General features: G+C 35.9%; 1 protein-coding gene across 2 annotated transcripts in view; it reads left to right on the top strand.

Moving 5' to 3' along the window:
- Positions 1 to 21,932, top strand: part of KCNU1 (potassium calcium-activated channel subfamily U member 1) — a 144,875-nt gene that overhangs the window by 42,286 nt on the left and 80,657 nt on the right. For both annotated transcript variants that reach the window (XM_013059246.2, XM_013059245.2), the window contains exons 12-18: positions 114 to 196; positions 1,296 to 1,365; positions 4,525 to 4,677; positions 8,986 to 9,098; positions 9,439 to 9,507; positions 13,448 to 13,537; positions 13,667 to 13,764. In XM_013059246.2, coding sequence (XP_012914700.1) covers positions 114 to 196; positions 1,296 to 1,365; positions 4,525 to 4,677; positions 8,986 to 9,098; positions 9,439 to 9,507; positions 13,448 to 13,537; positions 13,667 to 13,764 — 676 coding nt within the window. The remainder of the gene's footprint in view (positions 1 to 113; positions 197 to 1,295; positions 1,366 to 4,524; positions 4,678 to 8,985; positions 9,099 to 9,438; positions 9,508 to 13,447; positions 13,538 to 13,666; positions 13,765 to 21,932) is intronic.

The following is a 21,932-nucleotide window of genomic DNA, read 5'->3' as shown; positions in this document are numbered from 1 at the left end:
TCTCTTTCTTATGGGAAACTTTATGATAAAACCATAGGAAAACCCACAGGGGGAGCAGTAGAGCATTTCCCATGTAATTAACAAGATGGCTGTGGTTTAATCTTGACGAATAGGTGGAATCTGCGGAAGCATGCCTGATTATAGCCAACCCTCTGTGCAGTGATTTGCAAGCTGAAGACACTTCAAACATTATGAGGTAAGAAGCTGGCACTTTGCTTTATATGCTTCAGTGCTGATTTTATTTCTACCTCTTTTTAAAATAAAGCCTAGTGCAGTGGACTAAAGAGGAGATGATATCATCTGTCAAAGCACTAGGTTCATTGTATTCCAGATTTCTTCTGCCATTTTTTTTTTTTTGACTGTGAAGTTGTAGGAATAAGGAAGTAAAAAATAGAGTATTCTGAGTATCTCTATGCTTCTTCGCATATTTCCTAAAGTTTCATACAGATACTAACTCTTTAAATTAAAAAAGCAAGCATACAAATAACTGATAACTGTTCAGATAACACCATTATAAATAAAATCTTTAACCCACCAAAAATAAAGATGTCATTTGTGATTAGTGAGCCCTGTTAGTAGACTTTACTTACTGGGGTTTTATGCCAGTAGTTCTCCTGAAATATTATGTATCATTTGGTATAATGTGCTTGTGATTATTGGCAAGTTTATCTTCAAGATGACTAGAATTGGTGTTGACCACCTTCAACTATGAACTATCTATGAGCAGGAACTTGACTTGTATTAATAGCTTCATTGTGAAGGTAAGGGCATTATGTCTAACCCAGAAGAACTCCTGGTTCCCAAAGCATAATAAACATACATAGCTGAAGGTGATTCTACAAATAGCAAGAAACAGTTGAGAACATATGCGGTGCATTATACAGTACAGATGAGATAGACCTTAGTTTCTTATTATGCATAATGAGAAAGTTGAATAAGATATTCTATGAGCTACTTCATGTTATAGACAAAAATGCAATCTCTGTTTTTCCTATAATTAATGTGTTTGAGTTTGAAGGCTAAAATACATGAAACTATTTCCTCCTCAAGAATAGAAGACTACAGTCTCCTAGTACCAAGACCTGACCTTTTCATAGATTTCATTTACTAAATCGCTAAAACAATAGCACTGTTTACCATGTATGCTTTTAAACAGAACATTTTTAGAACTATGTAACAGTGAATCTTATGTTTTATTATGCTTACCCACACATCAATTTAATTCTGAATTTAATTATATTTTAAAGCCATTGGATATGGCGCATCACTGATGTGTGTATTTGTTCTTTTTGTAGGGTTCTCTCTATCAAGAACTATTGCCCTAATACTAGAATCATCATACAGATACTTCAATCCCAAAACAAGGTATGATAACATTCTGGTCTATTATCCTCCTCTTTCAAACTTAGGAGTTAAATGACTTATTTCATCTAAATAATAGAACTTATTAATTTCTATAATTAATATACCTATAGGTCTACACTCAAAAAGTTTTCTGCTGATTACAGGTGAAATTTGGAGTTTCATTAATATTGTAAATTACTAAAGGGCACCTGGGAGGCTCAGTGGGTCAAGCATCCAGCTCTTGGTTTTAGCTCAGGTCATGATCTCAGGGTCCTGGGATTGAGCCCCACATCAGGGTTCATGCTCAGAAGGCAGTCTGCTTGAGAATTCTCTCCCTCGCCCCTTCACAATCCCCGTTAATGTTCTCTTGCTCTCAAATAAATAAATAAATCTTTAAAAAAATGATTGTTAATCACTTAGAAATATGAATTTGTAAAGAAGCATAGTTTCATACTTTAACAGCTGCTATCTGAGAGTCGAACTTCCAATCCACCTGAATGTAGGTGCTGAGATTCTTTCCTTTGGGACATTGACAGCTCTGGACATACCCTCAATTACTGGCATCCCCTAAAAAAGAATTAGGAGGATTAGATATTCACAAAAGTTTGAGAGACAACCAGAAGCTTTGTCAGAATTGAATAATAAGGTTCAACTGTGCAAGGCCATTTCTTCAAAACTGGTGAGATGGCTGTTTTATCTAATGCAGAATTTTAGGGGAAATGAAGAAAGAGAGGAATATTTCCAAATTAATGAATAAGATAAGACCTCAGAAAAAGACCTCAATGAATCAGAGATGAATCATTTACCTAAAAGAGAGTTCAAAACTGTCATAAAGATGCTCACTGAGCTACGGTGAAGAATGGATGAAGAAAGTAATAACTTCAACAAAGAGATGGCATATATAAGAAAATACAAAATAGAAGCCATAGAGCTGAGGAATTTAATAACTGAACCAAAAAATACAGTAGAGGGGTTCAACAGCAGACTAGATACAGCAGAAGAATCAGCAAACTTGAAGACAGGATAGTGGAACACACCTAATCAGAGTAGCAAAAAGAAAAAGAAAGAGTAAAATGAATAGAGACAGCTTAAGGGACAATATCAATTGCATTATAGGAGTCCCAGAAGGAGAAAACAAAAGAGGGGCAGAAAATGTATGTGAAGAAATAGTGACTGAATACTACCCTAATCTAGGGAAGAAAACAGACCTCTATATCCAGGAAGCAGAGAGAATTCCAAATAAGATGAAATAAAGAGACCCACACCAAGACTCATAACTAAAGTATCAAAAGTTAAAGATAATGAGAGAATCTTAAAGTCAGCAAGAGAAAAACATCTTGTAATGTACAAGGGAACCACAATGGGGTGCGTGGATGGCTCAGTTGGTTAAGCATCTGCCTTTGGCTCAGGTCAGAATCCTGGTGTCCTGGAATGAGAGTCTTGGACTATCTGCTCTGCGGGGAGCCTGCTTCTCCCTCTCCCTCTGGCTGCCACACCCCCTGCTTATGCTCTCTCTGTCAAATAAATAAAATCTTAAAAAAAAAAAAAAAGTGAACCACTGTAAGACTACCAGCAGATTTTTAAGCAAAAACATCACAGACCAGAAGGAAGTGACCCAATCTATTCAAAGTACTAAAAGAAATAAAAAAGACTGTCAACCCTGAATATTCTATCTGGCAGTGTTGTCTGCAGAATTAAAGAAGAGAGTTTTCCATACCAGCGAAATCTAGAGGAGTTTGTCATAACTAGGACTACTTTACAAGAAACATTAGAGAAATTTCTTAAAATTGAAAGGAAAGGGCATCAGTTACTAACAGGAAAAGATACAGAAGTATACATCTCAATGACAAAGGCAAATTCATGGTAAAATTCAGAACAATCTCATGTTGTAAAAGTGGATTCATGAAGTATGAAGGTTAAAAGAGAAAGGAGTGAAAGTAGCTATGATTGTGATTCTTAGTAAGGGCTACGCAAGGTCAAAAGCTATAACTTGTGATATCAAAAATAAAATGCAGGAGGGGGGTAAAAATGTACTTTTAGAATGTGATCAAACTTAACTATATATTGTTATAAAATGAGTTATATAAGCCTCATAGTAACCACAAAGGAAAAACCTATAGTAGTAGATACACAACAAATGAAGAGAAAAGATGCTAAGATCTGCAGAAAATCACGAACTCACGAAAAGAGCAAGAATAGAAGAAAGGAACAGAGGATTTACAAAATAGCCAGAAAAAAATGAACAAATGACAATAGGTACATACCTACTAATAATTACCTTAAATATAGATGGATTAAATTCTCCATTTACATTTAAAGAAAAAGATATATATATATATATATGTATATACATATATATATATATTTGTAAATGAAATATATAAGTATATTGGAATTTTGTTCAGCCATAAAAAAGAAGGAAATTCTGCATTTGCTACAGTATGGATGGGCCTTGAAGGAATTATACTAAGTGTAATAAGTCAGAGAAAGACAAATAGCATAGGATTTCCCTCATACATGGTACCTTAAAAATTAAAAAAAAAAAAAGTACAGGTAGAACAGATTGGTATTTGCCAGAGGTGGGGGGTGGTAGGGGGGTGAAATGGGTGAAAGGGACCAAAAAGAACAAACTTCTGTTTATAAAATAAATAAGTCATGGGAATATAATGTACAACATGGTGACTACAGTTGATAATACTTTATAGTACATTTGAAAGTTGTGAAGAGAGTAGATCTTAAAAGTTCCCTTCACAAGTAGTAAGTAATTGTAAACGTTGAGGTGGTGGATGGTAACTAGACTTATTGTGGTGGTCGTTTCATAACATATACTAACATTGGATCATTTGCTTGTACACCTGAAGCTAATACAGTGTGAGATGTCAATTATATTTCAGTAAAAACAAGGACAAAAACAAACAAACACAGATTGCACACTAAGGACAATATCAGAGGTCTACATCATTTGACCCAATTTTGCACTCTCACTATTTTTGCTTTAAAAAGTGACTCAGTTTTTAAAAGCTGAATTTGTTCTTATCACTTCCACTGATGTGGACACAATAAATGCTTTCAAGTAAATACTTTGAAACAAATGCAAGAAAGATGTCCATTCAGAAAAAAAAAAACTTTCTTGAATTGTATTTCTTCTTAATGTCTGACCTACTTTCTACCATGAAACAGGTTTTTCTGCCAAAGATCCCCAGCTGGAGCTGGAGTACCGGAGACAATATCATCTGCTTTGCTGAGCTGAAGCTTGGCTTCATCGCCCAAGGCTGTCTGGTGCCAGGCATGTGCACCTTTCTAACGTCTCTATTTGTTGAACAAAACAAAAAGGTAACCTTGTAAATTGTTGTTGAATCTTGGCTTTTTCCCCCATATCCTCACAAGTTAGGATCAGAAATAGAAAATTGAGGAAAGCAAGAAGGCCCCAAGAAATGAGATTTGACTTCCACTTGAACTATGAAGGATTGAGAGGTCTAGACTGAAGTCCCAGGTACGGTGCTGACCTTGAAGAGATTATCGATCTTATTCTTGTCTTAAGAATATTTATCTGCAAAATAGAAATCATAGCTTTGCTTTCTACCTGCAGTCCAGATGTTATGACCATAAAGGTAGAAGTACTTGGAGCTATTGAAGGAAGAAATATAAATAAAAATAAATGTTATATAGGAGGATGATTCATAATATTCAAAAGGCAGAAATAGCCCAGATCTCTATCAGTTGTTGAATGGACAAACAAAATGTAACATAGGAATAAGAGGATATTATTCAGCCATAAAGAGAAATGAACTACTGGAATATGCTGCAACATGGATATATGCTGTAAAGCCTGATATTTCAAAAATCTCACATATTTCATTAATTCTGTTTATATCAAATAAACAAAATAAATAGAAGACAGAATGCTGATAGTTGGATCCATGTTGCCAAGAGCAGACACTGGGGAGAGTGGTAAGAATTGAGAACAATTTGTGGGGCACCTGGGTGGCTTAATGGGTTAAAGCCTCTGCCTTCAGCTCAGGTCATGATCCCAGGGTCCTGGGATCTAGCCCCGCATCGGGCTCTCTGCTCTGCAGGGAAGCCTGCTTCCTCCTCTCTCTCTCTCTCTCTCTCTCTGCCTGCCTCTCTGCCTACTTGGGGTCTCTGTCTGTCAAATAAATAAATAAAATCTTTAAAAAAAAAAAGAATTGAGAACAATTTGTTAATGGATAGGGATTTTACTTTGGTTTGACAGAAGTATTTTCAAACTAGATAGGGGAAATGACTATACAACATTCTAAATGTACTGATGCAACTGAATTGTTCATATTAACTTTTAAAATTTGAATTAGAAAATATTAAGAAAAAATTAAAAAATCCATAAAGGATCGTAAAAAAATTAAAAATAAAGGTTATATTATTAGTGGTAAAATTATATATTTAAATATAAATTAAATTCATGATAATAATAAATATATTCACAGAACAAATAATTAAAATCTTTTCCAGGTTATTTTGGGAACATTCTATGCAATAACAACAATAGTCACCACATATTGAGTACCTAGTATGTCACTCATTTTAAATACCTTATGCTTCCCATTGATAATATTTCAAGGAAGAATCCCAATAATGGGTCAGTGAAGCTAACTAACTTGATTGTATAGTTAAGTTAATGAGTAGAAGAGGTAGAATTGTCTGACCTAATATCTTACCACTATGCTTGATACCTGTGGTTGTTGGATATCTACTCACACTCGCCCACATATCATCACCTTTGAGGCCTTTGAGACTAAATAAGTGGTCAAGGGGATATTGGGACAATTGCTATAAGCACAAAGTCCAGCCTTTGGAATGCCACCTGCATGAAATGTTACAAGAAAGGTTCCAAACTCAGCTGGACCCAATTTCCCATTGTCCGGAGGTTCTCCAGGGAGTGACCTTTCCTCTCCATTTATTAGGAGTCTACATATGCCTTCTCTTATATTCAATTTCCCTCTTGGCCTTTCTTTACACTTTATTTCCTTCATTAATAAATTAAAAAAAAATTTATATCTTTTTTGGTTTTGTCCCTGGTACTATCTAAAACAAAACGAAACAAACAAACAAAAAATTGAACAAACAAATGAACAAACAAAACAAAATAAAAAACCATGAAAGATGGTCTGGCCAGCAAAATGCTAGCTGGAAAACATGGAATTCTTCTATAATTCCTTCTGTGAATTGGAAGAAATATCATATACAAATAAACAGAGACGACATCAGACAATAAGAATGAGCCTTGATGACACTGTAATGAACCTGCCTTACCCTCCTCTTCCTGCTTACTGTGTTTGTCCTTGAAAAGTGCTTGTGAGTAAATTGTCTCTGCCTGTGCTGTGTACTCAGAAAGTGCAAGATAACTGTTCTGCAAGATACATGTATTCATGTACAGTGCCTCGCTTGGGCTCTCCATGGAGCCTCCAACCCAGATATTGGAATTTGTAAACTGCTGCCACACTGGGGGTTTGAAATCATCCCTTTTCACCAAATCTCAAGGACAGGGATGTTTGAAAGGGTGCTTCTGAAACATGAATTGTGTGTGCAAATCCCCTGGAGGTCTGGTTAAAATGCAGATTCTAATCGCAAAAGTCTGAGTGGGGCTTCATTTCTGAAAAGAGCTCCCAGGAGTGTGTAGGCTGCTGGTCTATGGACATTTTAAAGACTGGAAAATATTAACAAGAGTGAATAACAGTAGTATTATAGTATACACAGTCTACATAGTAACACGATAACATCTCCATGGCTGGAGAAAGGAAATGGATGAGAGCTCTTTATGAAGACTTCATGTCTTTCATGGAAGTAGAGGAGGAAGATATTTAAAACCAACCCTATATTATATTGTTGTTCTTTCTGTGTGATCTAAAGTTGTAACCATCTCACTGAAGATGATCATCTATCAATATTCATAGGAATTAGGAGAAATTTGTGGTTATGATATTTTTTTTGGTGGGGAGGGGAGTGAAGTCTAAAACCTACTTTCAGATATCCTAAACCAGGCAGGGTCAAGGTAAGATTTTTTTAATGTTATACTCATAGCTCTGGTGTTTTAGATTCTATAATAAACTATTAACTTAGATTTAACAACTAGGGCACTAGTGTCTTATGATCGATTTTTCTTGGATTAGACACTTTCTCTGTCAGCTTCTGGATCAATAAAATGAGAGTTATTCATCTCATAACCTGATTTTTCTAAGTATGACATCAGTATCTGTAAAACTTTCAAGTACTCAGATTCCAAGACCTTGGATCAATGATACGTGTTTCAACTATATTAATTATATGGTGAGAAATCATAGTCCAAAGAGCACTTCCAGTTTCTTCAAGGCAGAGACAGCATTGTATTAGGCTTAAGCCTGGACTAAATCTACTCCAGTTGACATACTTGAGCTCCCTGATTCTACTATGTAAATGGAAACTCTATCTTATCCTCCTGTTTCCCTTTCTGATCTTAATAAAAAAGATCACAGGAAGTCTTCTCCATCTCTATCAGTCTTTTACCCTCTGTCAAAAACTGAAACATTTACATTAGAAACATTAAGCCCCCCACCCCTTTTTTTTTTAGTTATGGAGACTTAAATAGGGACTCCCAGTGAAGTGAGTACTCTTCAACAAAAAATTTAAGAAAGTGAGAGAAAGCAGGAGATTTGGCTGAATCTTGGAATGGGGATTGCAGAGTGAGTGCTTGGATTGCTTGAAATGAGTAGTCCTTTTTTGTAAGTCAGAATATTTTTTCTCTGTGTGTGTGTGTGTTGTGTTTTCTAAACCACAGGCTGGTCATCTGAATATTTCTGAACTAGCCTTAACCCTCCACAGCCACAGTGTTTCAGAACTTATAGGAATTCCAGACATTAACCTAGGTTTCTGGTCTTGCCATGACGGAGCAGTGTGGTGGGGGTTTTCATGGCAACAGATGGAGAGGATGATGAGAATGTATGGAAAGCTTAACAAAATTCTGAGTTCTTATACAAATATCAGAGATGAGTTACCCAACAGCCCAAACCCCGCACAGCCTATATTTAGCCTTTGTGAGAGATGTCCTTCTCTCTCCCCTTCTTCATTTTCTCTGGAAACCTGCTGCTGTTCCTGACTTTTATCTCATGTCCATTGATCAGGATGGCTCCTTAAGTTCATCTGAAGCTTTGAAAAGTTCTGATACTGGGCAGAAAAGCCTTAAATGTTTTTTCTTTGTGGCATATGGCTAGTCAATGGAAAACTTAATATGTTAAAAAAAAACTTGAGCAGCTATATTTATGGAAAGACAACTTAGATTCCATATTGTCCTTCTCCTCTTATTGTTACTGACTCAAAAAACAGTCTACCTTGCTGAAGTTATTGGGATAATTCCAGTTTCTACAAGGTGTCATGAATGCCACCTGGGAAGAAACCAAGTCATTATGCTTTCATTTTCTTCTGAACTCTCTAGCATAAATAGTTGAGGTGTATGGTAGAGTTTTAGTTCTTCCTTTGACATTTCTTCAGTGAACCACTAGGACAAATCTCTTTGCTATAACTTAAGAGCAATGGATGCTGGTTTGCTGCTTAGCAGGACATACAACTTGGAATTATAACATCCCATATTCCATGTCCGAGTTCTACATGTGGCATGATTTTGTATTCCAGGTTTTTCCTACACAGCCCTGGCAAAAATATTTCTTTAATGGTCTGAAGAACAAAATCCTGACTCAACGTCTCTCTGATGACTTTGCTGGAATGAGTTTTCCTGACGCTTCCCGGTAAGTTAAAAGAAATGCTTTCCTTGTTCTTCATGCAGTGACGTTCTTTCAATAATGTTTACTGGGGGGACCACTGTAGGCCAGGCTCCATGATAAATACTGAAGGTGTAAGAATGAACAAGTCTGCATCTGTGCAATTGAGAAGCTTGCATTCTGTGTTAGACATAGTCACCATGCTGGCTATGATAAACTTTAGAATAGATTCACTTGCATTCAAGAGTCTCTTCCTCTGCTGAAGTACTAGTATTTTCCCAGCACAGAGCACAGAGTGTTGGTCATAGTCTTGTGAATTAGCACCCTGCTATCCTTTTTCCTCACAATTACTTGTCTTCCTTCCTAGGCTCTGCTTTGTGAAGCTGGGACTCATGCTGATAGCCATCGAACACAAATCTGTTTTTCATGGTTACTGGTACCAATGAGACTTTGAATCTCTTCAGTTTTGTAAAAGGAGAATCTTTATGATTAAGACTTCTCCAAAAATACAGACATAATTAAGATATTGCCATATGTTGAGAGCCAGCCTATTGGGCACCCAGTTTGCTGTGGTGCCCTTTGCACTGTCTTTAATGATTGCAGTTAGAATCTAATGTTTGGAGTTAGAATGGTCACCCTAGTGGGTGGACAGGTGCTTTGCCTTTGTTCCCATGGCCCTCCCCAAATTCTCTTTCATGAGCAAGGGAGAGAAGAAATGCTCTCCTTCTCACATCTGGGATTCCTTTTAATTTATTACTAGATCTTATAAGTCTTGACCATGAAATAGAATTATGACAATAAATGCTCCCATAAACTATAGCTTTAGAAACTAAGCTGTAGAATATGGCAAAATGGGAATTCGGACTACCGGACAAAATCTGCTTTTGGTATAGTAGATAAAAGAGAGAACCAACATTAGTAGACCATTGGAATTTATTGAGAACCCATAATGAATAATATGAGAAGTAAAATAATTTATTAGGTAAGAAAAAAGAAAATCTAGTAAAACAGCAAATCAACTACTATGATATATAAGAGAGAGAATAAAAAATGCTGAAAAATGAGAAAAACTGAGGGTTTAAATAGGTTGGGGAACAAGAAAGACTATTATATTTGCTTATGTATTTTTTTAGTGGAAAACTAAGTTGAATTAAATTGGAATCAACAGACCAAATTCTGATCCTGATTATGACTTGCTAGCTCTGTGGTGTTGGAGAAACATCCATTCTCTGTGAATTGAGGAGGTCATGTTAATGCCTGAGACCCTTTCTAGCTCTAAAACTGACATTATCAGGAGCCTTAGAATTATAGGGAAATAGTTAAAATTCAACAAGTTTGAATGATATCAGACAGACTACAAAGGAACAATTTTATCTGAAATGTTGGACAGAAGAAAAATCTAAGTAGAGATATTACAAAATGCATCTGGGCAAAAGAAGACAGCAGGGTACTGTACAAAGGAAGTCACTAAGGAGAGAATAACAAATAGTATCATCTAGCTGGCTTAATTCTATTTAACAATCCTGCCTGTGCTCAAGAAAATCTCAGAATCTACATCTGTGCACAAATGGCCTTTCTGCCAGAAATAGGTTACAGCAAAAAGGATGGAGTCTTAGAACCATAATCCAGGCAGTTTGAGTTTTAGACTGGTCCAGAACTTCACCTTCAGCAACATGGGCTATGCAATGGAACTATTTGCAAAGCCTTAAAGGCATATAGATTCCAAAATCCCACTCTGATCTTTACAAAATCAAAATCTCCAAGGCTGGGACCAGAGAATTTTTGAAGACCCCATGATATAGTCAGGTTTTTTTTGCTGGTATTTGTAAACTACTAGACCAAATGTTCTTGAGGTCCCTTCCAACTTTAGCATCCTAGATTTCTTTAAACTTTATTAGGATGACTATGGGACATCACAGAACAGAAACACAAACATTTATTAGGCAGCTAATTTCTACATATATTAAAGATGCCTTGATGCTGTTTATTACCTGCACATATGTACCCCTAATGAAAGAGGAACCTGCTCTAACTTACATTTAACTTTGTTTTCTCACCAAAGAGTCAGGTGAATCAAAGAGATTAAATCCTGATTTGGTTAATAGTCTTTTACATGATTGCCTGTTCATGACCAGCAATGCTACAGGCACTTTGCTTACATAAACTCTTGAATCTCTACAACAATGGGTATACTTCTTAATTCCATTTTATAGAGAAGGAAGATGAAGCCCAGAGAAGTTAAATAATTTTCCCAAACTCTTATCAGTCCCAAGTGGCAAAGCCAGCATCTGAACTCAGCAAGGAAGGTGGTGATCCTCATCACTGTGCTGTACTAAATCCACTGCAGCCATAAGTGGGAGGAAAATAGAGCGTCTCAATGGCTGAGGTTTAGATTAGTATACTGAAAAACTGGAGGGAAAGCCCATCTTTTCTCACCTTTTATTTTCTCTTTTAATTGATACACTTGAATAGACTTTAAAACTTGGGAAAGCCCAGGTCACCTGGGTGCCTTAAGCATCCAACTCTTGATTTCAGCTAAGGTCGTGATCTCAGGGATGTGAGATGGAGCCCCCCATCAGGCTCCAAGCTAAGAGTGGAGCCTGCTTACTATTTTCTCTCTCCCTCTCGCTCTGCCCCTCCCTGGCTTGCATGCCTGTGCACTCTCTCTCTCTCAAATAAATAAATAAATAAATCTTATAAAAAAAAAAAAGTTCAAAAAGCCCTTGGCAATCATATGGATTTGTCTTAGGGAATAATTTATTATCTGCTAAGCGATAAAGCTGGATCTGACCCCAGTCAGATAATGTTCTAAGTTTGTTGCAGTAGCAAACATTCTCTAGAGAGCAAGTGGCCATGATTCATGAAGGGGATTTCAAGCCAGTTTGGAAAAATGTGCAAAGGGGGTTCACCTCTCCTTTCAAATGCAACCCCAGCTATTATTGTGACAGTATCTTCATTACTAAATATTTATTTTTTTTAAAGTTTTTATTTTTTATTTGACAGAGAGAGATCACAAGAAGGCAGAGTGGCAGGCAGAGAGAGAGAGAGGAGGAAGTAGGCTCCCTGCTGAGCAGAGAGCCGAATGCAGGACTCGATCCCAGGACGCTGGGATCATGACCTGAGCCGAAGGCAGAGGCTTAATCCACTGAGCCACCCAGGCGCCCCCATTACTAAATATTTAATATGAGTTCAGAGGGCACTGACTTAAAAATAAGAGCTATGAAGATACAACTCAGTTTATGTTTGCTAGCTAGTGAACAGCCGCCAATGATGGGGGCACAAATCCATGTTCTTTTCCTTTCAAAGTTAAAAGCGTTTATTCTATTCATTAGTATCAGTCAGTAAACATTTAGAAAATGCCATCCAGTGTCTCAGATAATAAACTACCTCAATATAGCATCAACACAGCTACCCAGCATCTTTTGATTCTTGGCATAGTGTGGAAGAGCTTTTGTGGCACAACCCCTTTTATTTTTGTAAAGTTCTTAAACTCAGAAGTTACTTTGGAGTACCCTAACAACAGAATAAGCTTTGCCAAAATTAATATTTGACTTCTTTCCAGTGTTAATATAAAAAAGTATTTTAAGGAAGTAAAGGAGTACTTTTACCATGTGCAAATGAAGTGATGGTACTTTCAAGTTTATAAGACCTCATTGTGTCGAGGGTCTGAATTAAAGGAAATAAAAATGGGATAGCCTGACAAACATAGGGAGAAATGTGGGGAATTCAAATAGTTGTGATGTAGTACTGCATCAAGGAGTCTCATGGGTGAAATTTGTAAGATGTCATTTTCAAACACAAAAACCATAAGAAAAGAGATAATCAAAGTGTTCATGTAGCAATAGAAACAATTCATGTGGTTCCTGCTCTCAAAAATATGGCAATCAAGATAGAAAAAAAAATGAAGTCTAAAGAAATATGCAAGTTCAAAAATTGCATAAGCAAATAAAAGGAACTTTTGAATCCAGCTGGTTAACTAGGCATAGTTTAATTTTACAGGAGAAGTAGCCTAAAGATAAACACCACTACTATGACTATAAGACTTGCAACCATGTGGCTGTGGCATTGAGTAGGCTAAATTAGCAAGGCCTAATGCATCTGAGTTGGTTTATCCATTTTAGGTTTAGGATACAGTCCAGGGAGTTCACCCTTAGCTCAGCTGTGTGCAACTCAGTAATCATGTTGTGACCTGACTCCCTTCTGGATATTTAGCAGCAATCAAATGCAGTTTTTCTACCCTATTTGGCAGTAGAAGGGGATGGAGTCTTATTAACTCTACAGTTCAGGGAATCCATTGGTAATGACAGAATGAAACATCAAATATTTCCATAGAAATTAAAGGGGAAAATTACTGTATTTTTATCTTCTGTTTCCAGTAGTCTGATGCTAAATCCACCTGTACAGGTTAAGCTGCGTAAGAACACACTAGGGTTCTTTATTGCTGAATCTGCAAAGGAAGTCATAAGGTATTTTTTTTAAATTACTTTATAGGGAGAAAGTTCTAAAGCAAATGCAACTCAATGGCAAACTGATTCAGCACCATGCTTAGTGTTAAGCCTCACATAAGTCATTCTTGATTTGCTTTCATTGTCCAGAGCCTTCTTTTACTGTGCCAGCTGTCACAATGATATCTTTACTCCTGAGCTAATTGGAAAATGTAGCTGCAAAGCCAAGGTCCATCGACACTTTCCAGGTAATTACACTTCATATCTGGTTGCCCTCAGCCCAGTTTCCAGGGGCATGACCAAAGAAAGGGTTCTGTCTCTTAAGATAATACCTATTTGAACTTGTCCCAGAAGTGGCAGATATTTCCCCAAACTGGGCATACAAGACCTGAGAATCAGTTTTTTTAGAACTGGAAGAAATCTTGCTAGGTATCTAGTTAGACTTCTTCACAGGCCAAGCAAATGAGTACCAGAAGAGATTCAGTAATGTTGAAAGTCCAGAGCCAATTGGAGGCACCCCCAACTCAATGCCAGACCCACTGACTTTCAGCCTGTTGCTTTTCACTCCATCACAATGGTTTTCCTTCTTCAGTCTCAAAGTTCAGACTATATCTGACTGCTTGGTTGGCCACAAGGCTATTTCATGACCACTCTTCTAAAAAAATTATTTTATAGAGCTATGTTTATTTGACAACATTGTATAAATTTAAGGTGTGCTATGTATTAATTTGATATATTTATACTGCAATGTGATTGCCACTGTAGTATTAGCTAACACTTCTATTTTGTCACATAATTATCATTTTTCCTAGTGTTGGGAACAGGACCATTCCTTGAGTACCCTGAATGGACTGTAGGGGATTTAAAGTTTATTCATTCTGACACAGTGATGAGGAAATGTAATTTTTTCTCTCATCTCTAATTGAACTCAATAGCTTAACAACAACTTTACCCTACAGCAGCAAAAGAGAGATTGTCTTATACATTCATGATAACTTCTTCCCTTATAGTTTAAAACTTAGTCTCTTCCAAGTACGTTAGGATTCCGTGGGTAAAATCCCAGTGTTTCAGCATTTAAACTTAATTCAAAATTTGAATTTCCTATCAGGACTATTCTTATCTTTAAGGTTTCATCCTTTCCTTCTCCCCAGAATTCTATTTAAATGCAGGAGTAAATTTGCTCAACATCATGGTTGTTGGTTTATTATTATTATTATTATTATTATTATTATTATTATTTTATTTTTGAGAGTGAGAGAGAGAGTGCAAGCTTGCAAGGGGGTTAGGTAGAGGAGCAGAGGGAGAGAATCTTAAGCAGGCTCCACACCCAGTGCAGAGCCCCACTCAGAGTTTAATGTCCTGACCCTGAGATCATGGCCTGAGCCTAAATTGAGAGTTGGACACTTTAGTGACTGAACTACCCAGGCACCCCCATGGTTGTTCTTATAGTGGACTTTCATACAAGTCCTTCCCGGTTCCTGAGGTACCTCATTCCCTTGGTAAGTGTCAGCCTCTGTGACCTCTCCATCAGTAACCAGTATTAGTTCTTCCTGGCTTTGGGTCCCCTTCTGTCATTTATTACTGAAATCCATTTGTCCTGCCATAGCCTCTGATCTTGAGGTCTGCAAAGCTCCCTTTCCTGTACTCCTGATCTATTCATTCTGTATGTTATTTTGGCCCCTCAGCTGTTTGAGACTTTCCAGTCTCCTGGTGAATATAGATGCATACCAGAAGGTGGGAGCCCTCCCCGGCCTTCTCTCTGCTTAAGCACACCTGCTGCCTTGTCTCCTCCTCCGTAATCATCTTGCATTGATACCAAATACTCTTCTGAGCTCCCTCCACCAATGAAAATCCATATGACAGAGGAAACACATCCCTCATTTTTCCCCCTTGCACACCTCTGAAGCTGTCACATTTTCCTTGTCCAGCAACTTGAAACACAACCTGTCCTCAGCAACCTGAAACACAAGTTGTGTGTGTTGGGTGTGGGAGGGGGCTGGGTCCTTTCTGAGGGATCCCAGCTCTAACGTTTTTATATCACAATAGCTTTATTAAGATATAATTTAAATACCATGAAATAAATACTTTGAAAGCATACAATTCAGTGGGTTTTAGTGTGCAAACAGATTTATGAAACCAACACTCCAATTTTAGAACATTTTCCATAACTCAGAGAGGAGCTCCATACCCACTAGTGGTTACTCCCCATTTTTTTTCTGCCAACACCCCTGGCAATCACTAGTCTATTTTTGTGTCTCTAGATTTTTCTGTTTTGGTCATTTCATGAAATGGGAATCAGACAGCATGAGGTCTCTTTTGTCTGGCACCCTTCACTTAGCCATGTGGTAGCATGTATCAATACTTCATTTCTTTTTATGGCTGAATGATATTATGTTGTATGGATATATTCATCTTGTTTATTCATTCCTCTGTTGATGGACATTTAAGTTGTTTGCACCTTTTGGATATTGTGGATAACGTTGCTATGAATATTGGTGCTCAGATATCTGTTTGAGTTCCTGCTTGTGATTTTTCATGTATATATCCAGCAATAGAATTGCTAAATCAGATATTAATTCTATGTTTAATTCTTTGAGGAGCTGCTATACTGTTTTCACATTTCTACCAGCAATATGTAAGAGTTCCAATTTCTCCACATCCTTTTTAAAAAACAAAATCCCTCCCCCCCCTTTTTTTAAATAATAGCCATCCTAATGAGTATAAATTGATGTCTTATTGTGGTTTTAACTTGAATTACCCTAATGGCTAATGAAGTTGAGCATCTTTTGTGAGGATATTATGGGCCATTTGTATGTCCTTTACCCACTTTTTAAATTGGGTTGTTGTCTTTCTATCATTGGGTTGTATACAGTCTTCCTATATTCTAAATATATGTCCCTTCTCAGATGTATGGTCTCCCAATCTCTTCTCCCATTTTGTGGCTTGTCCTTTTTTCTTCATATAATTTTTCTTCATCAAAGTTTATTTCCTCATCAAAATTTAAATTTTTATAAAGTCCGGTGATGTATTTCATCATTTGTTGCTTGTGTTTTTATGGTATAGCTAACCTGAGGTCGTAAATATTTACTCCAACATAAAATTCTTCTAAGAATTTTGTTTATAGCTCTTACATGGTGGTCAGTGATTCCTTTTGAGTTGATTTTTATGTTTGGTTTGAGGAGAGGATCCAATTTCATTCTTTTCAATGTGGATATTCAGTTGTCCATGCATCACTTTTTCTTGAACTCTTTTTGTACCCTTGTCAAAAAACAATGAACTGAAAAGGTGTGGATTTATTTTTGAGTCTGTTTTATTTCTTTGATCTGTATGTCTAGCTTTGTGTCAGTACCACACTGACTTCTCTACCATAGTTTTGTATTAAATTCTGAAATCTGGAAATATGAGTCCTCCAAGTTTGTTATTCTTTTTCAAGATTGTTCTGATTATTCTGTGTCCCTGCATTTCCTTACAAATTTGGGATAAACATGTCAATTTCTGCAAAGAAGCCACCTGGGATTTTGATTGGCATTGTGTTGAGTCTGTAGGTCAATTTTGGAAATATTGTTATTAAGACAGTAAGTCTTCTGACATATGAACATGTGATGTCTTTATATCTATTTATACCTGTAAGTTCCTTCAATGGTGTTTTATAATTTTCAGATAATAGGTTTTATACTATTCATGTTCAGTTGATTCCTAAGTATTTTATTCTTTTTAGTGCTATTGTAAATGCAATTCTTTTCTTTCTTTTTTTTTTTTAAAGCTTTTATTTATTTATTTATTTTAGAGAGAAAGAGAGCAAGAGTATAAGCAGGGGGGAGAGGCAGAGGGAGAGCAAGAGAATCTCAAGTGGACTCTGCACTGAGCACAGAGCTCCACATGAGGCTCTGATCACAACCCTGAGATCATGATCCAAAATGAAGCCATTTGCATATGATTCATTCTTAGGGTCTAGAAATACAATTGATTTTTGTGCATTGATCTTCTATTCTGCAACCTTACTGAACCTGTTTTATTAGCTCTAATACCCTTTTTTGTGGCCTTTTATTTCATTTTCTTGCCTAATTTCTGCTCATTCATTTATGATTTTAGTAATATGAGTATGTCCTCATTTTTGTGGCCCGTCTTGCCAAAAATGTTTGTCAATTTTATTGGGTTTTCCAAAGAATCAATTTTAATTTTTTAATCTACTATTGTTCAAGCTTTTAATTAAGTTGTGTATACTCTAATTTTTATTATTTCCTTCTTTCAATTTGATATGAGTTAATTTTCTCTTCTCAATGTCTTAACATGAAAGATTAGGTTATGTGATTTTAGATCTTTTTTTTCTTTTTAAATAAACAGAAGAATTAATATCAGTAAAATTTCCTCTAAGGACTCTTTAGGGGCATGTCATATTTTGATGAGTTATGTTTTTATTTTCATATTTATCTAAAAGTATTGTTTAATTTCACTTGTGATTTGTAGGGGCAGGACCCATTGGTTATTTAGGCATATGTTGTTTTGTTTCCATATATTTGTGGATTTCCCAAATTCCTTTGTTACTGACTTTTCATTTTATTTTTATTGAAGAACAAAATGATTTTTTATTTAAATACAAAATCTTTGTATGATTTAAATTCCTTTAAATACATTCATACTTATTTTATGGGCTATTATATGATCCATCCTGGAAAATATTCAATGTATAGCTGAAAAGAGTCTGTATTCTTTTGTCATTGAGTGGAGTGTTATATAGATGTTAGGTCTGGTTGGGTTACAGGTTTCTTTTTTTTTTTTAAGTCTTCTATTTCCTTGCTGATCCTTGCTGATAGAACAATGGATAATTATGTCTGCTATTGAAAGTGGGGAATTAAAGTTCCAGTTTTTATTGTTGAATTATCTATTTCCCCATTTAAATATGTTAGTTTTATGAATCATGTATTTTGGATTTCTATTGTTATGTGCCTATGAGTCTGTTACATCTTAGCAGTAGATTAACCATTTTATCATTATAAAATGTTTTTGTCTTTAGTAATATATTTGTCTTAAATTCTATTTTGTGTGAAATTAATGTAACCACTCTAGTGCTCCTTCGGTTGCCATTTGAATGAAATGTTTTTCATCCTTTTTCTTTCAATCTATTAGGGTCTTTGAATCTAAAGTATGTATCCTGTATGCAGCATACAGTTGGATCGTGTTCTTTTTCCCCATTCTGTCAATCCCTGCTTCTTTATTTTATTTTATTTTATTTAAGATTTTAGTTATTTATTTGACAGAGAGAGAGAGAGCACAAACAAGGGGAGAAATAAGCAGGGTGAGAGGGAGAAGCAGCCTCCCTGCTGGGCACGCAGCCTGATGTGGGGCTTGATCCCAGAACCCTGGGATCATAACATGGGCCAAAGGCAGTTGCTTAACTGATTGAGCCACCCAGGTGTCCCCTCTGCTTCTTTATTTCAAGGTTAATTCATTCACATTAATGCAATTACTGATAAATTAGTATTTACAACTGCTGTTTTGCTGTTTTTCTAACATGTCACATCTCTTTTGTTTCTTAAATCATTTATTACTGCCTTCTTTTGTGTTAGGTATTTTCTAGAGTACCATTTTAAATCTCTTGCTATTTATTTTCTATATATTTTTTAGTTATTTTCTTGATAGTTGACCTGGAATATGTTGTTAACCTCACAATGTATAATAATTTTGTTTGGATTAATGCCACGCTAGTTTCTATAGTATACAAAAACTGTGTTCTTATAGAGTTCCATTTCCTCCCTTTAGCTTATCATCACAAATTAAATCTTTACATATGTGTGGCCATCAGCATAAATTTGTAATTATTTCTTTATAAATTCATCTTTTAAATCAGATAGAAAGAAAAGAGTTTACAAACAAACAAAAAGCTCTATATTTTCTTTTATATTTATTTATGTAAATATGCCTTTACCAATGCTCTTTATTTCTTCACGTGGATATGAGTTACTGCCTGGTGTCCTTTTATTTCAAATTCAAGGACTCCTATTTGTATTTGATGTAGGACTTTTTATGTTCATAAACTATGAACTCTCTTAGTTTTTCTTTTGTCCTAAAATATCTTAATTTATCTTTCATTTTTGAAGGATAGTTTTAACAAATATGGAATTGTTTCTTGGCAATTTTTCATTCAGGACTTTGAATATGTCATCCTACTGCTTCCTGGCCTCCATTGTTTGTCATAAGAAATCAGCTTTTGGAGAACCTGGGTGGCTCAGTTGGTTAAGCATCTGCCTTCAGCTCAGGTCATGATCTCAGGTCCTGGGGACCGATCCCAACATTGGGCTCCCTTCTTGGTGGGGAGCCTGCTTCTCCCTCTTCCTCTGCCTGCTGTTCCCCCTGTTTGTGCATGCTCTCTCTCTCTGTCAAATAAATAAATAAACTATTTTTTAAAAAAGGAAAAAAAGAAATCAGCTTTCAATCCTATAGAGGATCCTTTGTACTTCTTGCTGCTTTGAGTATTCTCTCCTTTTCTTTGGGTTTCAGTAGGGTTTTTTTGGAGTATCTAGATGTTGATCTTTTTGAATTTATGATATTTAGAATTTGTAACCTTCTTGGTTGTGTAGATTAATGCTTTTCATCCAATAATGTCCAAGTTTTGGGACATATTTCTACAAATATTCTTTCTACTCTTTGTCTCTCTTCTCCTTCTGTGACTACCAGTGAGTGGATGTTGGTACATTTATATGGCATCCCAGAGGATTTCTCACATTCAGTTCACTTTTCTTTCTTTATTTTTTCTCCTGTAACTCAGACTGGATAATCTCCCTTGACCTATCTTTGACTTGGCTGATTCTTTTTTCAGGATGCTCAAACTTGATCTCAAATTAAACTAATTTTTTATTTTGGTTCTTATGCTTTTCAACTCCAGGATTTATATTTTTTAATAATTCTAGCTCTTTTTAATTTTTTAAAGGTTTTATTTATTTATTTGAGAGAGAGAGCAAGAGAGACAGAAAGTACAAGCTGGGAGGTACAGCATAGGGAGAGGGAGAAACAGACACCAGCTGAGCAAGAAACGCAGGACCCCAAGATTGTGACCTGAGCCAAAGGCAGATGCTTAGCTAACTGAGCCACCCAGGTTCCCCTAATAACTGTAACTCTTTATTAGTATTCTCTGTTTTGTGAGACATCATTCTCATTTTTTTTCAGTTTTTAGCTATAATTTCCCTTAGTTCTCTGAACATACTTAAAATAACTTTTAATAGATTTAAAGTCTTAGACTACTAAATGAAATGTCTGGCTTTCTCAGGGACAGTATCTACTGATAGCTTTTCATCCTGTGTATGGATAATGCTTTCCATTTCTTTCCATGTCTCATAACTTTTTATTGAAAATTAGACATTCCAAATATAAATGTGGTAATTATGGAAATCAATTTTCACCCACCTTATTCCCTAGTGTTTTTTGTTGTTGTTGTTGTTGTTGTTACTGCTTGTTGTAGTTGTCATTATTTTAGTGACTTTTATGGACTATATAATGTCTTCTTCTTTGTCATTTGTAGCCACTGAATTCTCTGTGTTTGTTTAGTGGCCATCTATTAACTGGAGAGAGATTTTGTTAAATGCATGCAACCAATAAATCTCCCAGTATTTTTCAAAGGATTTAGTGTTTTTGTTGAGACATGCCTCCAATATTCAGCTAGGCAGTTGTCAACTCTGCTTTAGCCTTCACTTCCTGCTTGAACAGAACATCAAGTCAGTTAGAGGTGAGAACTTAGGACCTTCTCAGCACGCACACATCTGTGTATATTCCTGGATCCCTGGGCATGTATGTTGTTTACATTTTCAGGACTGTTCTAGGATTTTTTAAAGTGTCCATGGACAACTTATTCCTCAGTTTTTCCTTTAAACTTTTTTTAGTCTATTGTTTGCCCTTTTATCCATTTTCTCACACAGCTGTGATACTAAAACATTTTCTATGGCTTACTGGATAGAGGGTTTTAGAACTAGGTAAGTTTAAATAAGGTTGAAAAAAGACAAGTCATTCAAGTAGTATCATCCAGGGAACCACCACACAAGTCAAATAATGACTCTCCTTTGGAAATAAGGCTTTGAAAGAAATGTAGTTTTGCTCTACTCCCTCTGACACCAGGAATATGAAGCATTATTTTTCAAGGTTACTAATTAGCTAGGAAGTTGGAGATGGGACCAATGTAAGTTAAAACATTACAAACATTGCTGTTTTAATGAAGATATATTCATTTTTCTGGACTATTGTTCTTGGATCACTGCCGATTAGTTTTCAGAATTCTGAAAAAATTCATTCTGACCATTTTTGTCAGTTTATTCTTTGTTTTTATGGAGAAACAAACTTTCTTAAGTCTTTATCATTTTTGTGTGTGTGGCTCAATTTCATTTTTGAAAGATAGTTTTACTGAATATAGAATTTTTGGTTGACAGTT

This window comes from Mustela putorius, unplaced genomic scaffold (genome assembly GCF_011764305.1).
Source record: "Mustela putorius furo isolate JIRA1106 unplaced genomic scaffold, ASM1176430v1.1 tig00003976_pilon_pilon_pilon, whole genome shotgun sequence".
Taxonomy (NCBI): domain Eukaryota; kingdom Metazoa; phylum Chordata; class Mammalia; order Carnivora; family Mustelidae; genus Mustela; species Mustela putorius.
Note: the sequence above shows the minus strand (reverse complement) of the source record. Positions and strands in the feature narration are given on the sequence as shown.